Source organism: Equus quagga, chromosome 3, assembly GCF_021613505.1.
Source record: "Equus quagga isolate Etosha38 chromosome 3, UCLA_HA_Equagga_1.0, whole genome shotgun sequence".
NCBI classification, from domain to species: domain Eukaryota; kingdom Metazoa; phylum Chordata; class Mammalia; order Perissodactyla; family Equidae; genus Equus; species Equus quagga.
The window spans coordinates 57860178-57884327 of NC_060269.1; the positions used below are offsets into that span (position 1 = coordinate 57860178).

General features: G+C 39.3%; 1 protein-coding gene across 1 annotated transcript in view; it reads left to right on the plus strand.

Moving 5' to 3' along the window:
- The window catches only part of GALNTL6 (polypeptide N-acetylgalactosaminyltransferase like 6), a 1100859-nt gene that overhangs the window by 1025811 nt on the left and 50898 nt on the right, over positions 1-24150 (plus strand). Inside the window, exon 9 of the mRNA XM_046656926.1 lies at positions 14545-14766. Within this exon, the coding sequence (XP_046512882.1) occupies positions 14545-14766 (222 nt within the window). The remainder of the gene's footprint in view (positions 1-14544; positions 14767-24150) is intronic.

Here is a 24150-nt window from a genome sequence, read left to right on the forward strand (position 1 = left end):
TAAGAATTAAGGTGTTTTATTTCTTTGTAAAAATACTCATCAGGAGTAGTTTTAACACTCACTCAAACTATATCTCTTATAATTTATGCTAGAGAATGAGCGTTCTTTTCTATGCCTTGGCAAATTTTTATTGCCTTTTTAAGTTTGGATCCCCTTCCAATATTTTATCCTTTATGCTTCCGATGTTGTGAAATATATGCCATAGTTCCTGTGATGTGAAGTTTTTGCTGGTCTCACTTCCTCTGAGACATCTTCATCCCTTCATCACATGCATTTCCTCATTTACGTTAATAAACACGCCCTCACCGAGTTCCCTGGCTGCATTTCTGGAGTCTCTCAAATGACAGTAATGTCAACATTTCCATGGTCAATCATTTCTTCTAGAAATTCTGTTTGAATTTCACTTCCAGCATTATAACTTTTTGTTTCTTTGCTGCATTTTCATCTTTGTTGACTGGTTTTCTCTTTTCTATTAACCATTTTTGTAAAATACCACCTGGGTTGATCTGTGGGAAACCAGAAAGCAACACAACTATGTGCTTGCTGTCTGTATGTGAACTGGCTAACAGATGTGGAATGATGAGTCACCAACAAACTTTGAAAGAAGTGATGTGATTGGTCACTAATCATAATGTGCATCTGTTATTTACAAAGTGATTTGTGGCCTGAAGAGCTAAAAGCAACTTTTGTACCTTATGCAATTACTCACAGTTAACATACCACAGTAACTGAACTCTGAACTGTGTTTTGGGGAGCATGTAAATTTCCTTAATGCCACTGAACTGTGCACTTAAAAAAATGGTTAAAGGGCAAATTCTATGTTTTGTATATTTTGCAACGATAAAAAAAACTAAGCAAGCTGATCCTAAAATTCATCTAAAAGTGCAAAGGACCTAGAATAGCCAAAATGAGTTTGATAAAGAACAAAGCTGGAGGACTCACATTAGCCGATTTCAAGACATTCAAAAGCTACAGTAATCAAGACAGCAGGTATTAGCAACAAATGGATCAACGGAAGAGAATAAAGAGTTCAGAAATGGATTCTTGCATATGGTCACACATTTCTAAAAAAAAAACAAAGAAGAAAAATTGTGAGGATAGGCAAAGATTCCTTAGATATGACACCAAAGTCACTTATCACTAGAAGAAAAAATTGATAAATTGCACTCCATTGAAATTAAGACCCCCTGCTCTTCAAAATACGTTGTTAAGAGAATTAAAAGGCAAGAAACGGACTGGGAGAAAATATCTACAAATCACGTTTCTGACAAAGGACTTGTATACAAAATGTATAAAGAATTGTCAAAGCTCAGTAATAGGAAAACAACCCAATATTTTAAATGGGCAAAAGATTTAAATAGATCACCACAGAAGATACACAGATGGTAAATAAGTCCATAAAAAGATGCTTACATCATTAGTTATTAGGGAAATGTAAATTAAAACCATAATGAGATAGCACCACACATTTTTATAATGGCAAACATAAAAAAGACTGACCATACTGAGTGTTGGAAAGGTTGTAGTCACTGGAGTGCTCATGCACTGCTAATGGAATGTAAAATGGTACAGCCACTCAGGAAAATAGTTTAGCAGTTTCCTTAAAAGTTAGACTACCTAGGAGCTGGCCCGGTGGCACAGAAGTTAGTTTCGCATGCTCCACTTTGGTGGCCCAAGGTTCATGGATTCAGATCCCAGGCACGAGCCTACACACCACTCATCAAGCCAGGCTGTGGCAGTATTCCACATACAAAATAGAGGAAGAATGGCACAGATGTTAGCTCAGGAACAATCTTCTTCAAGCAAAAAAATAAAAAAGAGGAAGATTGGCAACAGATGTTAGCTCAGGGCCAATCTTACTCACACACACACAAAAAAGCTAGACTACCTAGCATATGACCCAGCTATTCCACTTCAAGGTATTTACTCAAAAGAAATATAAGTAAATGTCCATATAAAGATTTATATAAGATTGTTCACAGCAGTTTTATTTGTAATAGCTCAAAACTAGAAACAACCCAAATGTCCATCAACAGGATAGGCAAATTGTGGTATATCCACATGATGGAATATAGTAAAAAGGAATACATGCAACTATGTGGATGACCCTCAAAATAATTATGCCAGACAAAAGAAGTCAGACGAAAGGAGCATGTACTTTATGATTCTATTTATATAAAATTCTAGAAAACGCAAACTAAATTATAGTGACAAAGAGTAGATCAGTGTACAACAGCAAGAGTGAATCATAACATAAACATGTGGACTGTGGGTGATAATGACATATCAGTGTAGGTTCATCAACTGTGACAAATGTATCACTCTGCTGGGGGGTGTTGATAATGGGGGTGGCTATGCACATGTGGGGGTAGGGGGTAGGTGGGAAATCTCTGCATTTGACCCTCAATTTTGCTGTAAATCTAAAACTGCTCCAAAAAAGTAAAATCTCAATAAGTTTTTTTTTAAAACCTCCATCAGTGTTTCCCTGGATATGATAGAGGTGCCAAAGAAAGGAAACAAGGAGAGGGATTTCAAAGGGGCCTATGGAAACATTTGGAAACATTTGATATGTTCATCATCTTGATTGTGGTGATAGTTTTACTAATATACACATATGTCGAAAAGTACCAAATTGTACACCTTAAATATGAGCAGTTTATTGAATATCAATTATTCTTCAATACAGCTGTTTTCCAAATTGAGCTTATATGCATTTTTTAATAAGATACGTAGTTAAATAATTTGGGGAGTTGTTTTTTATTTATTTGTCCTATATCTAAAGGCTACATTAAATGCTATCAGAAACACTACCATAAATATCCAAAATATCCAGCCAAAAAATATAATAGAGATATAATTAAATTATATTGAAACAGCCAAGAGCAGGGCACCACTTGCAAACGGCTCACACAGCCTTGGGGAAGAAGAGAGAGGAAATCGCCTGTCAGAGAAACCTCTCTTTTTAGGCCTGGATTAGCCATCCTCTCCGTATGCTGAAGGCTTCCCATCGACTTCAAAGTCTTCAGATCAGAGAAAAATAGCGCTCTGCAGCTGAATAATTGTATGAGGTTGAGGCTTTCTTACAGAGATTCTCTTTTGAGCTGTATCCATGATGACATTATCACATTATCAATGATAAGAGGGCTTTGGGGTGGGACTACCGAGCTACTAAAGGACACTGAAGCTTCAAAGAGGAGAAACGAAATGCATTTAAATCAAAGTAGAATTTTTAAAGTCACAGGGTGGTGATGCAATCCTTGCTGGAGGAGTGACTGTGACAAATATGACAGTGTTTCTGAGTGAGATTGGCTTTGCTAGCTACTAGCAGTTTCTGGGGGAAAAGCACCAAAAAAAAAAAAAAATGATAGTTGAAGACAGAGAAATCTTTGACTAAACTCACCATAATACAGCAGCTTAATATTGACACCAGCACAGCACGTGGGTTGGGATCACACCGGTGCACGTGTAATGATTGCACCCTGTACAAAGAAATAGAAACATGCCGCCAAGGTGAGTTGTCCCAGATATTACACACACATGGGACAGCCTCGTGGCCAGAGAAAACAACTGACTCCCAAATAATATGCTGAGAAACTGAGCAGGGATTGTATTTTTAGAATAATTGAACAGTAGGGTCTAAAATGTTGCTGGCAAAAAAAATAATTGGTAGATAGATTTATGCAGTTTGATGAACCAGCAGGTATAATGGAACTATCTGTTTTCCTCATGCTGCACAATAAAGGTGATCAGTCAGAGCTGGAAATCTGTTCTTGTGAACTGAGATAGAAAGGTGATTTAATATTCCTGGTAAAATATCAATTCAAAGACCCAATGAGTATTAGAATTAAGGAAAGATTTAGTGCTGGATACTGCAAAGAAAACAAGACTTGAATTCTAAAGACCTCTGATATAAGGCTGAATGTGTTAAGTGTGTTAATAAATATTTGGGCAACACAGAGAAAGGAGAGATCAATACCAGTTTGGGTTAATAGGGCCACATCTTATGATACACAAGGAATCACAGAAAGGTGACATAAAATAGAGGATGCTATCAATGTCTTGTACATAGAAGGTGCTCAGAATAACAGTTTTTATTTCATTTATCATTCAAGAAGTATGAAAGTTTGTAGCTTTTAAAAATAGAGAAATCCTTCATTTGCTTTCTACATCAATTTCTCAGCTCTAGCCAGTAGCTATCTTTCTCAAACTCTTACATGACGTCTGTGCTGGGTACAACCCCTGCAGGTGAAAACTGCCTGGATCCACCCTGAATTCCCAGGATTAGGCCCCCTGCCTCAAACTCCCTTGTCTACACTACACTCAGAGCCTAGATAGGGCCCAGCCCAGATGTGCAGAGACAGAGGCCTTCACCTACTTCTAGCCATGCTGAGCTCTCACCTCTAGCTACCATTTAGTACTCCTGCTATCTTAAGTTATAAGGCTGCTTCTCTGCTTGCTTCACAAAGACAGGGCCAGCAGGATGCCACCTGTTAGAAACAGAAAAGCAGGAGGATTGGGAAGCATATTTAGATCAACTCTGTGTTATAGCAGCCTTCTCTACAGTTTGGAACTTTCTAGAATAATTTCCACAGAAGCAAAACATTCACTATGCATTGGAAATGTCATCAAGATATGCCAGCTTCTGCATATACAGTCACTTAATGAATTAAAAAACATTCATAGAGCACATATTATATGCATTTATGTATATGGGGAGTAGAGTTGCCAGATTTAGCAAATAAAAATATAGGATGCCCAGTTAAATTTGAATTTCAGATAAATAATTCTTTTAGTGTAAATATGTCCCATGTGTTAAAAGATAAACGGAGGCATATTAAAAATTTTAAGAGTTTATTTCAGCAAAAATCAATTCCAATTGGGCAGTGCTAAACCAGAAGTGGTTAGGAGCGCCCCTCGGACAGGAGCCAAGACTTAGCTAGAGAAAGCGCAGAGAGAAGAAAGGAAATTATTTGATTACCGACAGCTTAAAGCTTAGTTGTGATCCGCTGTCATTAGAGTTTTGATTTCGTAAATTCGAGACATTTACAGACCTAGATTTTGGTTTGCTTACTAGGCTGCCACAGCATTCGAGCCACATCAGTCTGAAGGCCTCTTTGTTTAATTAATTTAACACGTGATATTAATGATAGACGTATTACACAAGTATTAATTAAACATGTTAAAAAATTATTTGTTTACCTGAAATTCAAGTTTAACTGTGTGTCCTGCATTTTAGCTGGCAACTCTAATTGGAAGGAATAAGAAGAGAGTTTCTGAGTGGGTGAGATCTGCAAATACGGGGAAGAAGTTCGTTGAAGCAGGAGGAACAGTGGGGAGAAAGGCAGAGAGTGGTTGCATTTTTTTTCAGTGGCAATAAATAGGGCAATTCTCAGAAGCAAAGTTCCCATGTAGGAGAAAAAAATTAAAGAGGACTGTTAGGAACATGCAACATTTTAAACAGTGGGCAGTCCTTATGCAAAAACAAGTTGGATAGGGTGTAATTCAAGAGCCGGTGTTTAATTTCTTTTAGGAGAGTTATCTTTGTTTAGCAAAACACCTGGAAAGGACATTTTGATTCTGGAAAGGTAGGCCTCAGAGTTTGGCGAAGATAAGCAGGCACAGACAGTGAGAAAGCTGGACTGCTCTGCACGAAAGGGGAGAAGAAATTATGATATTCTGGTACAGCCCTACAAAGGAGACATGAGAGGAATTTTGAGGACAGCACCATGGCAGGAGGCCAAAATACGGAAGGAGGAAATTTTGACTAAGGCAAAATTCCCTGTAGCAGCCAAAGGATTTGAAAGAACCCGAGTCGTCAAATATTCCATCTTACACCATTGGCTGTGCTGTTGTAGTCCAGTCTCTGCCACTGCCCTACAATCTTCAGTCACACGCTGTGATCTACCTGAGAGATGGTGGAGAGGTGAAGAAAAGCACCTGGGCCTCCCACTCAACTCTCTGCAGGACCGAGAGTAGCAAGCAAGCCCCGGGCAAGATGCCAGGAGGAAGGAAAGATTCCAGAAGAAGAAATTGAAGTGAAGGGTGAATGTGCAAACACAAACCCCTGGGAATCTGCCCAAATCTTGAGGAAGACAAGAATATGCAATTTGAGGTTGAAGCATTTTTACTTAAATCTCAAAAAACAGGAATCCTAGCTAACACCTGACTCTGACTATATAAGACAACCTTTATAGATCTAACTTCTGATAGTCTGAGAGTAAACGAGTGTGTGTATAGATCGCCCACTGTCCATCCTTTACTCTTTCTTTCCTCTTAATAACTATATTTTAGACATCGTAACACCTTCACCAATGTTCATTCAATCTCAGAGAGAGATGGACCAGCTCAGCTTGATTTATTTTTCTCTTTGTTACCATCTCCAGCAAGAGATGCTATTGGGATGTCTCAGTTTCGTGATTCTGTACATATGTACACATGAATGTTGAAGTGAGAAATATTGCATTGCTCCTATCCCATTATCCCCATGTATTAGAATGTGTATATGTACTTATATATAAATACCCCAATGAGCTCAAATGTGTATATGATTATTCTATTTCCTGGAGTGAAACAACCTATACAAACTATAAAAGACCAATGAAACTCTTCTTGCAACGGCTCGTAATATTTCTCAGCTATGGTTCCAATGTTTTCCAAAAAACTAAGGCCTGATTCATGATTACAGTGGCAAATTAACACAGTGTATTGTTATTTCCAGAATAATGACTTCAGAACCATATTTGGCCGGTCACCTGGACTCTTTGGGGGTGGGAACTACTCCTTGACTATAAAAATTGACACTTTAGAAAGTTTCCTCCTGATAGGAAATTCCACTCAAAGAACAGAGCATCCATAATTGAGGATGCCTAATGAGTTATTGGGAACATTAAAGGATGGTCAGGAAGTTGTAGTTACAGTTAAATGTTTATGTAACACATTGTTGGAGGGAAACTAGCTATTACAGTTTTTGCAATTATTATGCCATTTCTTTTTTCCCGTCTCCTGAAAAGCTATAAAAAAGGAATCAATGATTTGACATTGTCCCTGGAGTATGTCCAAGATCCTTCAGCTTTCTTTGGAATGTTTGGGAAATCAGCAAATCTAACCTGCAACCAGGTATATTCCAATTTGAAAAGGACATGATGGTGCAAAAGCTACCTCACGCTAGCCCCCTGTTTAACTACACTAGAACTTCCCTAACATTGCTGACAATTTACCAATGCCCTATCTCCTGCCCCTTTTACTGGTTGATGTTGCTTTTTTTGGCTAACATTTCTCATGACCCTAGCCATTTCCAATTAAAAATGCATCTGGGGCAAGCCCGGTGGTGTAGTAGTTGAGTTCGTGCGCTCTGCTTCTGTGGCCTGGGGTTCACCGGTTTGGATCTCAGGTGCAGACCTACACACTGCTCATCAAGCCATGCTGTGGTGGCAGCACACATACAAAATAGAGGAAGAGTGGCATAGATGTTAGCTCAGCGACTGTCTTCCACAAGCAAAAAGAGGAAGATTGGCAACAGATGTTAGCAGAGGACCAACCTTCCACACCAAAAAAAGAAAAAGTGCATCTGAACTAGTCAGTTCCTCTTTGAGTTTTCACAATAATTCCTATTCCTATTTCAAAAACACAAATATCTATCCTTTAGCAACAGCATTCTCTTTATTGAGGTAACATTGCTTTATGACATGATATAAATTTCAAGTACACATCATTGTATTTCAATTTCTATGAAGACTACATCATGTTGACCACTCAAAGTCCAATTGCCATCCATCATTGAACACATGTGCCCTTTTACACCGTCTACCCTCCCCATCCTCTCCTTCCCCTCTGGTAACCACCGTCTATTCTCTGTGTCTATGTGTTTCTTGGTTGTTGTTGTTGTTATTGTTTTTTTTTAAAGATTTTATTTTTTCCTTTTTCTCCCCAAAGCCCCCCAGTACGTAGTTGTATATTCTTCGTTGTGGGTCCTTCTAGTTGTGGCATGTGGGACGCTGCCTCAGCTTGGTTTGATGAGCAGTGCCATGTCCGCGCCTAGGATTCGAACCAACAAAACACTGCAGCGGAGCTCGCAAACTTAACCACTCAGCCACGGGGCCAGCCCCTTGTTGTTATTGTTTTTATCTTCCACATATGAGTGAAATCATATAATATTTGGCTTTTTCTGATTGAATTATTTCCCTTAGCATAATGCCCTCAAGATCCATTCATGTTGTTGCAAATGGTAAGATTTTGATAGAGATTGGCACTGAATCTGTAGATTACTTTAAGAAGTATGGACACTTTAAATCTATTAATTCTTCCAACCCGTGATCATGGAATATCATTCCATTTCTTTGTGTCTTCTTCAATTTGTTTCAACAGAGTTTTATAGATTTCAGAGTACAGGTCTTTTACCTCTTTGGTTAAATTTATTCCTAGGTATTTTATTCTTTTTTTGTGATTGTAAATGGGATTCTATTCTTAATTTCTCTTTCTGCTATTTTGTTGTTAGTATATAGAAATGCAACTGATTTTTTATGTTCATTTTGTACCCTGAAACTTGACTGTATTAGTTAATTATTTCTAATAGTTTTTGATGGATTCTTTAGGGTTTTCTTTGTATAGAATCATGTCATCCACAAACAGTGACAGTTTTACTTCCTCCATTCCAATTTAGATGCATTTTATTTCATTCTTTTTCTTGCCTGATTGCTCCAGCTAGGACTTCTAATACTTTAGTGAATGAGAGTGGTGAGACTGGGCATCCTTACCTTTTTTCTGTTCTCAGAAGAATAGTTTTCAACTTTTCACCATTGAATATGATATTGTCTGTGGGTTTAACATATACTGGCTTTGTTGTGTTGAGGTACTTTTCTTCTATGTATCTTGTCAAATACTTTCTCTGCATCTGTTGAGATAATCATGTGATTTTTATTCTTCACTTTGTTAATGTGGTGTATCACATTGATTGATTTGTGAATGTTGAGTCATCCTTGCATCCCTGAACAAATCCCACTTGATCATGGTGTATGATGTTTTTAATGCATTGTTGTATTCGATTTGCTTCTATTTTGTTGAGGATTTTTACATCTATGTTCATCAGTGATATTGGTCTATAGTTTTCTTTTTTTGTGTGTTTTCCTTGTCTAGTTTTGGTATCAGGGTAATGTTGGCCTCACACAATGAGTTAGGAAGCATCTCCACCTCTTCAATTTTTTGGAAGAGTTTGAGAAGGATAGGTATTAAATCTTCTTTGAATGTTTGGTAGAATTCACCAGGCAAGCTGCCTGATCTTGGACTTTTGTTTTTTGGGAGGTTTGATTATTGTTTTGATCTCCTTACTAGTGATTGATCTATTCAGATTCTCTATTTATTCTTGGTTCAGTTTTGGAAAGTTGCATGATTCTAAGAATTTATCCATTTCTTCTAGATTATCCAATTTGTTGGCATATAGCTTTTCACAGCATTCTTTTATAACCCCTCATATTTCTCTGATGTTATATTTTTCTCCTTTTTCATTTCTGATTTTATTTATTTGAGCCATGTCTCTTTTTTTCTTGGTAAGCCTAGATAAAGGTTTGTCAATTTTGTTTATCTTTTAAAAGAATCAGTGCTTAGTTTCATTAATCTTTTCTATTGTCTTCTTAGTTTCTATTTTATTTACTTCCATTTTGATTTTTAATATTTCCTTCCTTCTACTGATTCTGGGCTTTGTTTGTTCTTCTTTTTCTAGTTCCTTTAGATGTATTGTTAGATTGTTTATTTAAAATTTTTCTTGTTTTCTGTGGTATACCTGTATTTCTATAAATTTCCCTCTTAGTATTGCTTTTGCTGCATCCCATAAGACTTGGTATATTGTGTTGTCATTTTCATTTGTCTCTAGGTATTTTTTTATTTCTCCTTTGATTTCTTCATTGACTTAATAGTTGTTCAGCAGCATTTTGCTTAATCTACACATATTTGTAACTTTTCCACTTTTCTTCTTGTAGTTGATTTCCAGTTTCATGCCATTGTGGTCAGAAAAGATGCTTGGCATTATTTCAATCATCTTAAATTTATTGAGACATTGTGTAGCTTAATATGTGATCTATCCTGGAAAATGTTACATGTGCATTCACAAAGAATGTGTATTCTGCAATTTTGGGGTGGAAAGTTCTGTATATATCTACTAAATCTATCTGGTCTAATGTGTCATTTAAGGCCAATATGTCCTTACTGATCTTCTGTCTGGATGATCCATCCATTAATGTAAATTTTTTTTTCTGTCCAGCTTGGGTGATTTCCTCTACTTTTTCACCTATATCACTAATTCATTCTTCTAGGTCATTTACTCTGCTGTTGATTCCCTCCAGTGAATTTTTCTTTTTTGATATTGAAGTCTTCATTTCCAATTGGTTCTTTTTTATATTTTCCAATTCTTTGTTGAAGTTCTCACTGAGTTCATCCATTCTTCTCCCAAGATCAGTGAGCGTCCTCATGACTATTCATTTGTACTCTTTATCCAGCAGATTGTTTATCTCTGTTTCATTTAGTACTTTGTCTGAGGATTTGTTCTGTTCCCTTATTGGGAACATATTCCCTGTCTCCTCATTTTGCCTACTTCTCTGTGTTTATTTCTACGTATTAGGTAGATTGGCTACATCTCCAAACTTGGAAATGCAGCCTTATGTAAGAGATGTCTTTTGGGGCCCAGCAGATTGCTCCCCTCTCATCACCATGCCAAATGTTCCATGGGTGTCCACTCTGTGGGCTGCATGTGCCCATCTGTTGTGACAGGGTTGCTATTGCTTCTGGCACACAGGCAGGCTAGGCTGGACCCCAGGCTGGCTGGTTGTGAGGCCAAATTCCAAGCCCAATAATGCATGCTGACATCAGTCTGGATCACTTAAAATTGACTCCCAGTGTCTTCTCACTTTTATTCCAGGACCCCAAGAATCTTTCCCATTTTTTTCTGTGTTTATTTATCTCTTCCACCAACTTGTGGATGGTCACTGGATTTTTAAGGCAAGTAAAAGGCAGTTACCCCCTAAGAGACTACTCTTAGCTCTCTCAGAAGCCAGCTGGGCATTTGTTAAAGCCTCCAGGCATAGCAGCACACAACTGTTTCAGGCATTGGAAAGAAGGGCAGATCCCTTGTGCATATTGCAATGGCTGGTAGCACAAGTCTACTGCAGGCCCACAAGATTGCCACAGGTCCATACCACCACTGCAGGCTTGCTGGCGGGTGGTGCTGGTCCCTGTGGTGGGCTACCTCCTGCCTGACTGTGCTCAATTGCCTCAGATGCTCTAATGGATGAGGTCTCCTAAAAAAGTTTAGGGTCTCCCTAAACTTTCAGGCAAGAGGAAGGATTTCAATGGTGCCTGCCAGCCTCTGTGTCAGCCCGACCAAACCAGGACACAGTAATGACTGCCTCCATTGTCTCAGTCCCTGTAGGGTGGGCCTAGCCACCTCTTGCCTCTCTGGGATGTGTTTTGAGCTTACTAGAGTCTCTTTCACCAATGGACCATGTACTTTTCTATCTGGTCTTTTTGTGCTGGTTTCTTGTTCAAGCGAATCTGTGCATAGGCCCCCTAAGAGCAGGTTTTTCTTCCCGTGAGGCTCTATAGTTTTCCTGGGCATATTCCCTGTTGGTTTGCAAAGCCAGGTATTATGAGTTCTCATCTCTCTTCTACTGGATCTAAAGGCTGGGATGCCTAATGTGGAGCTCAGAACCCCTGTTCCTCCAGGAAAAGTTCTATCCCTTTGAGCTCACTCCTGGCTGTGAAGCACTGGCTGGAGTGTGTTTTTTTCCCTCAGCAGGGCTGTTTCTCTGCCTCTTCCACCCCTGCCTGTGTTGTCTCTTTTTGTAGATGTTCTTTCATCCAATTTCCAGATGTCTCTCAGAGAAAATTGTTCCACAGGTATTTGTAGTTTTATTGTGTCCATGTGAGGAGGTGACTTCAGGATCCTCCTATACTGCCATCTTCCAAAGTCTTCCACAATGGTGCTTTTTAAAAAATTGTTCTTATTTCAGTGCCTTTACCAATAGATACATGTGCGCCCTATGAATTTGTTCACAATCATTTTATAATATGGTTTTTTATTAACTCAACAGTTAGCACGCCCAGATGAGCACACACAGGTACCTATAATCATTCAAGGTTCTGGGTTTTTTAATTAAAAAACAGCTCTCTCTTTAACTTTGCAGCATTTAAGTCTAAAAGTGCTTATTTACCCAAGTCAAAATAGATTTCTTAGTAATAAATCTTTCTTGCAAACTATCAGAATTTTTAAGGCAGTTTTTCACTTAATAAAGTCACTTTCTCATTATTTCTGGGTAACTTACTTCTTTCCCTCTGCTTTTTGCTATTCCCCTGCCTTTGTTCGTTTTTATTTATCACAGAAGCATGAAGTAAGTGAAAATTAAATATTTTCACTTTATATTAATTGGAGTTTAGGATAAAGGTTGGAACTACAGCCTAAAATCTAATTTGAATATAAATACAATTTTAACACTATCAACTAATTTTTTCCATTATATCTTTGAATCGTTTTGCTAATCATAAAAATTGTCTGTCTAAGGACAAATGAAAATAGGATGCATTTCATCCAGAACATCTGTGAGAATGAAACACAAATGGTGACGTGATACTAAAGATTCACACTTAGATATTACGTATGTTTGCAGTACATCATGCCTCACAGAGCAGGAGCTTCAAAACATCATCTACTTCCTCCTCTCTCCCCAAAGAAATCAGGCTGTTCAAGATCTGTGGCAAAGGCTATAATATTACAAAACAATGGTAACACTGATCATCTGTGATAGTAAACCGGAGCCTGAGGAGTGGAAAGCGTATGGGCAAGGCAATGCCGATGGGATGTCAGGCAGCACAACGATGGCTGAAAGCAATCCCTCAGAGTACAGTTCTTACACTCTAGATGCCAGGAATCTTAGAAAGGAAGGAACACAGAGGCAACCAACAAATCAGAGTAGTCTTTGTGACAGTGTTTCTTTCCTACATCTTGCAGTATTAACTGAGCCCTACTTTGTGCCTGCCATCGACCAAAACTAACGAAGGAGTCCATGGCAGAAGGAGGAGGCGGGGTGGGGGTTGAAAGGGCAGACATGGAAGAGGTCCACTGGGGATGCTAGAGGTGGAGGTGATGGGACAGAACAAGAAAAGGGTAGAATTCCAACAGGAATAAGGTATAATCCAGCAGACCTCTGGGAATGGTTCCAGACCTAGATTAGGATTTAGTAGCAGTTTTTAAGATAAAGTGATTTTCCTAAATATCACTAGTTTTCACTTTAGTCACTTATGTCTGGATCATGTCAAAGTGCCCAGCCTTTCTGCCCATTTTATCTTCTAAACGCAAAGGAGAAACTAGAAAGGTCAATGCTCACACCAACTTGGCACTTAAAATAAGGAGTTTGAACACAAAACAACAAGAACCAGAGCGTGTGGGACACCAGCCTATGAAACTATGTTACAAGCTGGGGGCATAAGAACTGATATCTTCTAGACAACGCAATTGCTCTCTCTACTACTTAGCATCAGAGAGCTTGAAGGGACGTCAGAGAACATCTCATCTCAGCTAAAGCCCTTCTCAAAGACCAGAGGAACAATCAGTCCATCTGTGGCCGAGCCCAACTCTCAGACTCTCCAATTTCCAATGCTGCTCTTTATACTACTATAATAGGGCCAATATTCATAATACCTATTGTATGCCAGGTACTATTCTAAGCACCTTATAGGTGTTACCTTACTGAATCCCACAACCACTCCCATGATGAAGGTACATATTACTTTATGTACCTTCTCCAGGTGAGGAATCTGAGGCCCAGAATAGATACTCTGCATGCTCAATCCCAAAACTGATGAAAGGGCCAAGCTTCCTACCCTGAAGGTGTATACTCTCCTGCCCCTAAGGAGCGTGTTTATTTCCCCTACCATCCATCTTCCACTTCCTTTACCCCATGGAATCATCTGCAGAAAAGACTGAGTCCTTGGTACTTCCCTCAGCCCCACTTCAATGTGCAGTAAATCACTAAATTCAGCTTGGCATCCATGTTGCACCTGTCAAGTATCATCAGAAGGTCTCGGATTCAGTCATGCTGGGTTCTCTCTATAATTGGGAGAATAACAGCATGTTTGTCCTCATTCTTTCCAAGATCCCTAACTGTTCCTTGAAATGGTTTAAGCAATTTGATGCCTAAGAGAAACTTCATTGTCTCCAGTTTCAACTCCTTTAGTTCTATGTGAAAAACAAAAAATTTATAATCGTGAAATAGGAGAGATGAGAAAGCTGATATAATTGTAAGCTGAATTTTGACTGGCTCTGTAAATTAATTATCTAATTGGCAATTGAGCCCCATGCCAGAAACAGAAATATCTGTGGGGCCTCTGGCTAATCGTATCACATCCCTTGCAGTTACGAAAACTCATTGTTAATAAGCCACCCACCACAGCTGCCTGAAGTTGTCTGATTTCCTGTACTTTCTTTTTTTCCAATTTCTAGTGCAAATAAAATCACCCTTTGAGTGCAAAGGCCAATAAATGACGTTCTTTTCTGCTGCACAGAACCTGAAGCGGGTGGCTGAGACCTGGATGGATGAATTTGCCGAGTACATTTACCAGCGGCGCCCGGAGTACAGGCACCTATCCACTGGGGACATCTCCGCCCAGAAGGAGCTGCGCAAACAGCTCAAGTGCAAGGACTTCAAGTGGTTCATGGCTGCAGTGGCCTGGGATGTGCCTAAATACTACCCTCCAGTGGAGCCCCCACCCGCTGCCTGGGGGGAGGTGAGGAGACGCTGCGTGAATCTGCTCTTCCCTTAGTGTGCCCACTCTCACAGCCTCAGGTGGTGGGAGGGACCACACCTTCCACTCCTTTTAGCTTACGTCATCTCCAATACATGAGGGTCCAACCTCCTTTTAGAAATTGCTAGGGATGGTCATTCAGCCCTCAGCCTTCGTAGCCCAACCCAGAATTCTTAGCCACTGTTGACTCTCCATATGAATTTTTTAAATACACTTGGAAAATATTTTTATTTGAGATTAGTGGAATTACCATAAGAGCTTGTAGAGAATGAAAATATCTGTCACGCTACTGCGTAAATAAGGGAGACCTGATGTCCATGGCAAAATCCCTCACCATTTACATGCATAGCCTTGTTGCTATTGGTATTTGCAAAGACAAGGTGACAAAGGGGCTTGGCTATTTTTCTAACCAGGTGTGCTATGCAGAATCATGAATAAACACATTTGCATAATTCCCAGAATTGTGGCACATGCAGGACCCACACTGGTTCCTTACATAGGCACTAACCTTTCCACCTCTGAATGCTTCTTTCTGTTTTCACTTCATGATCTAAAATGGGAAGAGCTGAACAGCCCCAGTTCCTAAGTTTAAAATATCTGTCTTTGGGCATAAAAAGGACTATTGTGCTGGGTGCAGTTCTATTCAATCCTGTTACTAGCCTTTTCCCAGTAGAAAATGGTGTGCTAAAGCAAGGACTAAAATTGGATATGGTGGATTTATCTGAGCAATTTAATAGGCTTTCAGCAGAGGCCATAGGGGGAAATGCAGGCTGGGCGGGATGCTAGCACCGTCTCAGTTCCCATCGCTTTCAGAAGCCAGGGGTTGACTGTTGCACATTGTGGAGGAGCCTTTTCATCATCGTCATTGGTCTTGTGGTGTGGGGAAAAACATGCCTTTGCCTGGTTAGTGTCTGTGGCTTGGCAGAGCTCTGAAAACAGGTTGCCCCAGGCTGTGGTAGGAGAAGCCAGGGTGCTGAGGCAAGGTTCTTGGGTGAGCTGTCCCAGCTCCCTGGAGAAAATGTGTTCAGCAAGTTATACATGTGCTGCTTGTTTTGCTGAGGGGGTCCAAAAAGATGTCAATCTCCACCTGTGCCTGGGATACCCTAGGTATGAGGAATGCGTCAAGGCCATCACTCTAGGCTCCATCTCTAATGTTTTTTCACATACACATGGTCTTGATACTGACTGCTTCAGTCAATTAGTAATTTGGTTTAATCCTTTGCATCTTAAACATTTCATTAAAGCTTCCCTGGAATATTAGTAATACTAGTCTGCTTGCATTAGTTTTAGCTATCTATCATGGGCTTAATTTACAGAAGTGGAAATTTAAAGTAGACCCCAGAAGGAACTTTCTTAGTCTAATGCACTGTAAGACATCGGAATGTTTTAGCCAATAAGCAGGTGAGTTCCTTCCAAGGGTTTTTTGCTTAGGGTTATGTCTGCTTCCTTTCTTTGTAATGTAGGTACAGTCCTGCCTTAGTACCTCAGAAATACTCTTGAAGACCTCTCAGTATCATTGTGGGATTTGCAGCTGGATTAAATTTTCATCAATCTGTTCTCCACCTTACGTGGAAAGATAAATTTTTATTCCTTCTTGGTTACTACTTCAGGCTGCAACTAATCACATTTTCCCACATTACCTGACTAAATCATAACCTATATTTATAAAGCCCCTTGCTTGGAAACAGATTCAAAGCTTCCATTGAGGTTCTAGAAAAAAGACAGCTTCCCAGGAATAATCAAAGTAAGAACCATCTTAGGGCCAGGTGGGCTATGCCAGAGTGTTTTATCCGCTACTCCTGATCGCCTCCACCTTTACGTGCTCGCCTGGCCCCCAGCCACACTCACATTCATCCTTCCTGCTCTACGCAAACATTGAGAAGATCAGATTTTTTTTTTTTAACATAATGGCAAACTTCTTTCCCCAAAGCTTCAGAAGAGCAAACAAAGAAAGGTCATAATTAGGGTTAGGGAAAGAAGAAAATGGAGATACAGCTGAAGGGTCAGTTACACTCAGTGGCATCTGTTCAGTGAAGGTGTGGTACACAGCGTGAATGAAGACAGAAGATTGGAAGAAGGCAGAAACAAGGGAAACCAACAAGTGACAGGGTTTAGACTAGTAAATCATTTTGAAAAATATCTATTTCCCAAGCAGAGTAAATCCCAGAGAGTAAAAATGATGTGTGTACGTTTAATACAGGAGGCAAGTGCAGTGTTTGCAGTGCAGCTTAATCTAAACGAAATGATGAAATAGAGAGACTATTCTCTAACTATATATTGGATAATAACAACCTACTTTTCAATAGTAGGTAAAAATTACTAAATGAGTAGAATATATCTGTATACCATTTTATCTTTGAAAAACATTCTTTTGAAGTTTTCACTCTTGTGTTTTTCTTTTCCCTTCGAGAGGGCTTTTTATAAATAATTTTTTTTATTTTGGGATACTTTGAAATTTACAGAAAACTTGCAAAGATAATACAGAAAGTTCATATATACCCTTCACACCACTTTTCCTAATGATAACATCTCATCTTGACCATGTTAACCATAGTACATTTAGACTATGTAGTTAACATTAGTACAATACTATCAACTAAACTACAGACTTTATTCAGAATTCAACAGTTTTTTCGCTAACATCCTTTCTCTCTTCTAGGATCCAATCTAGTATATGAGAAGGCTGTTTAATTTCCTACGAACTTTAAATTAATTGTTAGAATGGACAAAGCTCCCAAATAAATGTAATAGGTCAATTGCTATTTTGATAAAGAAGGGAAAAGGGAAGTGCAGACTGTGTGACTCTTTTACAGCAGTTGTAGGAAGGAAGCACAAACCTCCAGCAACATCAACACGAGAATCCTTTATGGGAGATCTGGGCCAAGAAGTAGGGTAACTCGCTATTTAATGCTCTGTACTTGGAACAGTTGTCCACATGCTCTTCTGTGCCAACCTGATTCTGGGTAAACAGTGAAGTGCTTAGACAAGTTTTGGCTCTGGCAGTTGGAACCCAGCTTGTAAAGGATCCGTTACAGACCATAAACAGCCTATGAACTGCTACTCATTTCCCCAAAAAATTCAGCTGGATTATTGCATTTGTCTCCCAACTCATCTCTCTGCTTCTACCCTTCACCCTTTCAGTCTGTTCTCAACAGAGTTCACTTAAAATGAGAGATCAGGCCCCTCCTCCATTCAAAACCTTTCAATAGCTATAATCTCTCTCAGGGTAAAAATCAAAGTCCTGACTTATACCCTAAATGATCTGACCCCTGTTGTGTCCTCTCCAACCTCATCTCTTACTATTAGCCCCTGATTTCCTCTTCTTTAGGTATACTGGCCTCATCACTGTTCCTCAAACAGGCCAGGCACAATCCCATCTCAGGGCCTTTGCACTTGCTGCTTCTTCTACTTAGAATCCTCCAGCCCAGAAATCCTATGCTTCCTTCCTTCACTTCCTTCAGGTCCTTACTCAAGAATATCTTCTTCTTAGTAAGGCCTTTCCTTATCATCTTGTCTACAGCGTGCAAGAATCCATGCACACATGCACATTCATACTTATACATTCCCAATCCCCCTTCTCTGCTTTATTTGTCTTCTCAGCATCCATCACTATATAACAAGCTATATAGTGCATTTACTTATCCTGTTTCTCACATATCTCCCCTACTATAAAGTAAGCTCCATGACAAAGGGAGTTTGTTGATTTGTGGAGTTACTATTGCTCTTTGGCAGCTAAAAAAAAGTGTTTGGTATATAGTAGGTGCTTAATAAATATTTGTTGAATGAATGAAAGATGAATGAATGGAGGATCCTGGCCCCTATTGTTCCCCTTACCATTCACTGCTCTCCACAGAGCACACTGAGCTCTCACTACACTTCACCTCAGGGTCCCTCCATGGCTATACAGAGTCCACCTCTCTGGAAACCTTGGCCAGGAAGACAGTCTGTGTAGTGAATCTCAGGTAACCAATTCTCATGGATGGTCCGGCCTATGGTCCATTTGATAGTCAAACAAGATGTGAAATATTCTCTTCTGACATCCTAAAGAGAAGAAAGAGAAACTCCAAAAGTGAATATCCTCTTTTCCAGCAATTTCCAAACTCTCCCTGCCAGCCTCCTACTTAAAAGGCAAGAAGAGATTAAAGTCTTATCTGATAAAGAAGTACTCTGCAGAAGCCATTCCATCCTCCGGTGTGCGAGGGTAGTGGGTAGAGTGGTGAGGCAACGGGGCCCAGAGAGAATAAATAGGATTTGGGGCCACATTACAAGTCAAACATCCCTTAGCAATGTGCTTTTCCACGATGCTGTCTTGGATAGAGTAAGAACAGGTTTAAAGTGGAGAACTACTCTTAAACCATGCACATATGGAGTGTCTTTTTTTGTGTCAAGATGTTAAATGAAAGACACAGAATTTCCTATTATTCTTCTCCTTCTTACCCTTTGCCCTCCTTGGAATTCATGAATTTGCTAAAGTCATTTATAGTACTCATTTATAGTCCAAAAAGAAGAGTTCTGCAGAATCCCAAATATCATGTGTAAGAAGGAATAAAAGATGTAAAATAGACAAACGTGCCTTTTCCAACCGGTGTCGTAGAATCTTTTAAGTGTCTACTGACTGTCCTCAATATGCCAATCTTGGCACATCCGTTTGTCATCTTGCGATTGTGCAAAACTTTTTAAAAATCTTTATTTTAAAAAGGCATCTCAATGCAGAACTACTTCAGCTGCTATTTAAACTCCTTCCTCAAGATGAATGTCACCCTGAATTATGGAACACTCACAAAGACAGGCACCCTACATAATTCCAGTTCTCCTCCTCTGCTGCAGGCTGCTCTTGACTTCTTTTAACTGGCTTTGTTTCTTCCTCTTTCTTCTGATGTTCTCACAGTGCACAAGGCTTTTCAAATTTCTCCGTATCAGCTTACATGAAAGGAAGTTCGACACAAGGGGGTGCGTTATCTGAAAGACCATCTGAGGATGTGATGTTGTCTCTTTCAAACAGATTCTGTGGAAGTGCTGCTGCTGTATGACGCAGAGTAAAAGCCAGCGCTTTCTGCACAATGAGGGAGGCTCTCTCGCATTCTCTGGGGACAACCGTGGCCAGCTCTCCAGCCTTCCCCCACAACCTAGCCTTGCAACTGGGAAAGCTGCAAAGTGAGACTGCCCCTCTCCTTCTTTGGCAACTATGCAGGGGCCATCCCTGCCATTCAGCTGCTATATATCTAAACCAGACCTTTAAATTAAGCAGTCATTCTGAGATTCTGATTTGTCGTTCTCTGAGTGTAGTAGAGTTGCCTTGATCTGCCGTTTGTTTTCTCAGGCAGAGGCAATGGTGGTACACGATGCCAATTCATCTCCCTGGAGCTCAACAATGAGGTTAAGAAAAACATAAGGACACACAAAGAATCGCATTCTCTTTCAGATTTTGCTATGTGCTTTCTGAGTTCTTAACAGCTGAGATGGTTGAAGACAAGCTTAAAGTGTCTTATGGTAAACATAGCTTTAGTTCCCTATTCCAAGCTGAGCAAATTGGACATGTTAATGTCTCAACAGTGGCAATTTGACCCAAATCATAATGAATCAGAGGTATTTCAGAGCTAATAGATGTTTTCTTCTTCTCTTATAGAAATATGTCAGACAAAACTGTCTTTTCTTTCTATTTATTTTATTCTTCCTTAAAATATATTTACTCATATTGACATATATTTGCACACATAAATATATACCTTTGGGGATTCATGTGACAGGAGTAAATGAAATTTTAAGTGTAGGCTAGCCTACTCATGAATTCATCTTAGCGTTTAATTTTCAGTGACAATTAGTACCTTTCTAATTCCAAGAGTGATACAAAATTAATAGAATTTGAGGATCACTCAGTTATCATAACATGATTTCCAATTCGCACCTTCAGAGAGTTAGCATAGATGGAAAAAATTCAATATAAGTTTTTCCAGTCATGAACGTAGGAATACCTTCACTCCACCCATTTTTTAACAAAGTGCCCTGCTGGCTTCTGTGAGAGCTAAGAGTGGTCTCTGCAGGAGTAACTGCCCTCAACTTACCTTAAAAATCCAGTGACCATCCACAGGTTGGTGGAGGACAAGAATGAACATAGCAAAAAGTGGGAAAGAGTCTTAGAGTGCTGAAATAAAAGTGAGGAATACTGGGAGTCAATTCCATGTGGTCCAGACTGATGCCGGGATGCATTACAGGGCTTGAAATTTAGGTCTAATCATTTGCAGGTGGGCGATAGCTAAAAACAAGAGTCAATATTCTTCTAAGTGTCCTTGCAATGCATTGAACTGTTCTGTTAGCACTAAGTCTTGGCTGGCCCGTTCCAAACACAGGGAAGTACAGTGACTGCGCTGCGAAAGGTAAGCAGTCCCTTACATTTGCATTGTTGCTTTTAACAACCTAAAGGTCCCCAGTCAGTCTATTTTGTGAGCACCCTGAAAGATAACCGTCTCCACTTTGGCTTGGGAAGTAGGACAATAAGCATCCTGTGCTCCTTTGCAGACTTCATGGCTAAATTCTTTCTCTACGTTTTATTTTCTCACAATTATCTCTTTATATTTTTTGATGCACTTGATTATATTAATTTCTATTAATTTTAAGAGATTCAGGGATTGGCTTTGACCAGTTGAGATTTCAAAAATTCTGTTTTTGTCTAAACAAGAACCCAGTAATATTTGGCTAAACCAGCTCTTGCCTTAGCTCTTTCCCTTTTTATGGTAACAGGAATAACTCTCTCTGTTGAACCTCTATTGTCCAATGGGATGCCTACTCATTGGTCAATCTCTGGATGAGATGACTTATCCTTTAGGCCTGTCACAAAGGGAAGCTAACATAACAAGATAATCTCGGGAGGAGCTTAGCTTTCTAGACCAATCCCTGAAACAGGAAGGGCCAATCAGTTTTCCCCAGGCTTGTTCTAGACTCAAGTCATCCAGAACTAACTAGACATATCAAATTCTTGGCCTATGCTTTTCTCCAGAATTGCATACAAGTTTGCAGCAAATCATTTTGTTCCAGAGCCTAGCATTCTATTGGAAATAATGAAAACTCATAAGGTATGATGCCAGAAATAGAAAGCTAAATTTTCTACCATATTCTTGCTTTAAAATGCACCGGGAGTTCCCGTGCTGAAAACACAACAGCAGTGTGGTTTTGTTTCATCACAAAATCTTGATGGAACATTTAGGAGAGCAAAAGAAAAAACACACACATGGATATTATCTTACATCAAACTGGTGACAAGCAATTGTGAAAAACTCCAGACTATGAGTTACTGTAACCTACACACCAGACAGCAGCAGGTCTCATGTGGGATCAGCAGAGATGACGAGGGGGTGAAAAAGAAAAAGGAAAGTATTGAGAGTTCTACAAGCTACAACTCAGAAATCAACAATTACTCACTCTTCAAAGAAGACAATGTTTTCCAGAACAGGGACTAAACCAATCAAATGTGAAAATTACCAACAACATTCAAAGACTTCCTCACAGTCTCCAAGCTGAGAACGAGTATAAAAGCGACCAGAGGAAACCAGTAAGGGGCCATGGGATCTAAACTGTGCTGGAGCAGCCTTCATCTACACATCTCTCAGGAACACGCCAAAATACTCCCTTTTGAAAGACGGAGACTCATTCTTTGCCCCTTCTCTTCTTGCCCTCCCTTGCTAAAAAAAAAATTTTTAAGCCTACTGATATTGAATCCAAAATAAAACATTGCAGATCCCAGAGAGACAAAAGTTTCAAATGCCAGAGAAGGCGGTGTCTGAGATAGACCTCAGAAAGTACTAAACAACACACACATTTAAAGGTAACGATACTGCTTTGCAAGGGAAGACCCTTAGAACTCTAGACAACACAGATTAGAGGCAGGAAGCTTTTGCGATTCAGGCTTGGCTCTGAGAGACAGAGAAGTGACTATATAAAAAGGCCATATGTTTTAATACATCACAGTAACAACAGAGAAGAGATCCCTACAGAGAAATTTCCTCTAGTAGTCCAAGAAACTATTTTATTTATATGTGGAAAATAAAAACAGATTACAATAAAACCCCCATACAGAGATACAACAAAGATAAAGATAAAAATGAACCAACTAAAGTTCCAACAGATAATGAAAAGATGCTGCAAATGTGGCCACAAAGGAGATGAAAACCGCAATACATTTTAAAAAGAGCCAAAAGAACCATAAAACAATCAAAGCTTGAAACAACCATACAAATCAGAATTAGAACGGCTCACAAAGGAGATGGCTAGAATCATATGAAACAAGATGATATGAAAAGAGAGCTGAAAACTCCAGTCGAAAAAAGGAGAGAGAGAAGAAAAGATATTTCATAAATGAAGGCTAAATAAGAAAGAACAAAGAAGCGAATCGAGACCATGGACAGCACAGTAAGAGAAACTGAGGCTAGAAGGGAGAAGAGAGAAATTAGCAAGACAGAAATACAGAGACCAAAAGATTCTACCAAAAATTTGAAATAACGGAGATTCGAAGGAGATTTAACATAAATTCCCAAAGAAGAATGTCCCTCTCCCAAAATGAAAAGCAACAAATACATAAACTAGAATTTCAGGAAACCTTCACAAAATAAAAGATCTGAATTTACATATTTAAAAAGCTGTATCTGGCAAATTCCACCAAGAACCATCAACACTGAAACATTTCTGGTAAAATAGTTGTATTTTTAAAATGAAGACAATTTTATGCACACAAGCAAAAAAAGCTAAGTCAGACTTTGAAGCACAAACATTTTGTACCAGAAGACAATGGAACAACGTTGTAAAGATGCTCTAAAAAATAAAATAGGAGCCAAAGACTTTATTTTCAAGCAAACTATGCTTCAAGTATGAAGGCTATCGAAAAACAGTTATAAACGTGCAAGAACTCAGGGATTACTTTTCCCAAGAGTCTGTCTGAGGATCTTAGCAAAGAATGAGTAACAGAAAACCAAGAGATATTTAGAAAAAGCCTAAGATCTGCTAGAAATGGCTATAAAGATAAAAGAATATGTAAATTTTATAGGTTGGCTAATGCAGAAACAATACAACTAACAAATAGGGAAAGTAAGCAGAAAACAGAATAAATTTGGTGATTGTCCCACAGCCATAAACTAAGATTAAAAGAATGTCACCTATGTTTAGGGGCTGACCGGGTGGCCGAGTGGGTAAGTTCGTGTGCTCTGCTGCAGGCGACCCAGTGTTTCGTTGGTTTGAATCCTGGGCGTGGACATGGCACTGCTCATCAAACCACGCTGAGGCAGCGTCCCACATACCACAACTAGAAGGACCCACAACGAAGAATATACAACTATGTACTGGGGAGGCTTTGGAGAGAAAAAGGAAAAAATAAAATCT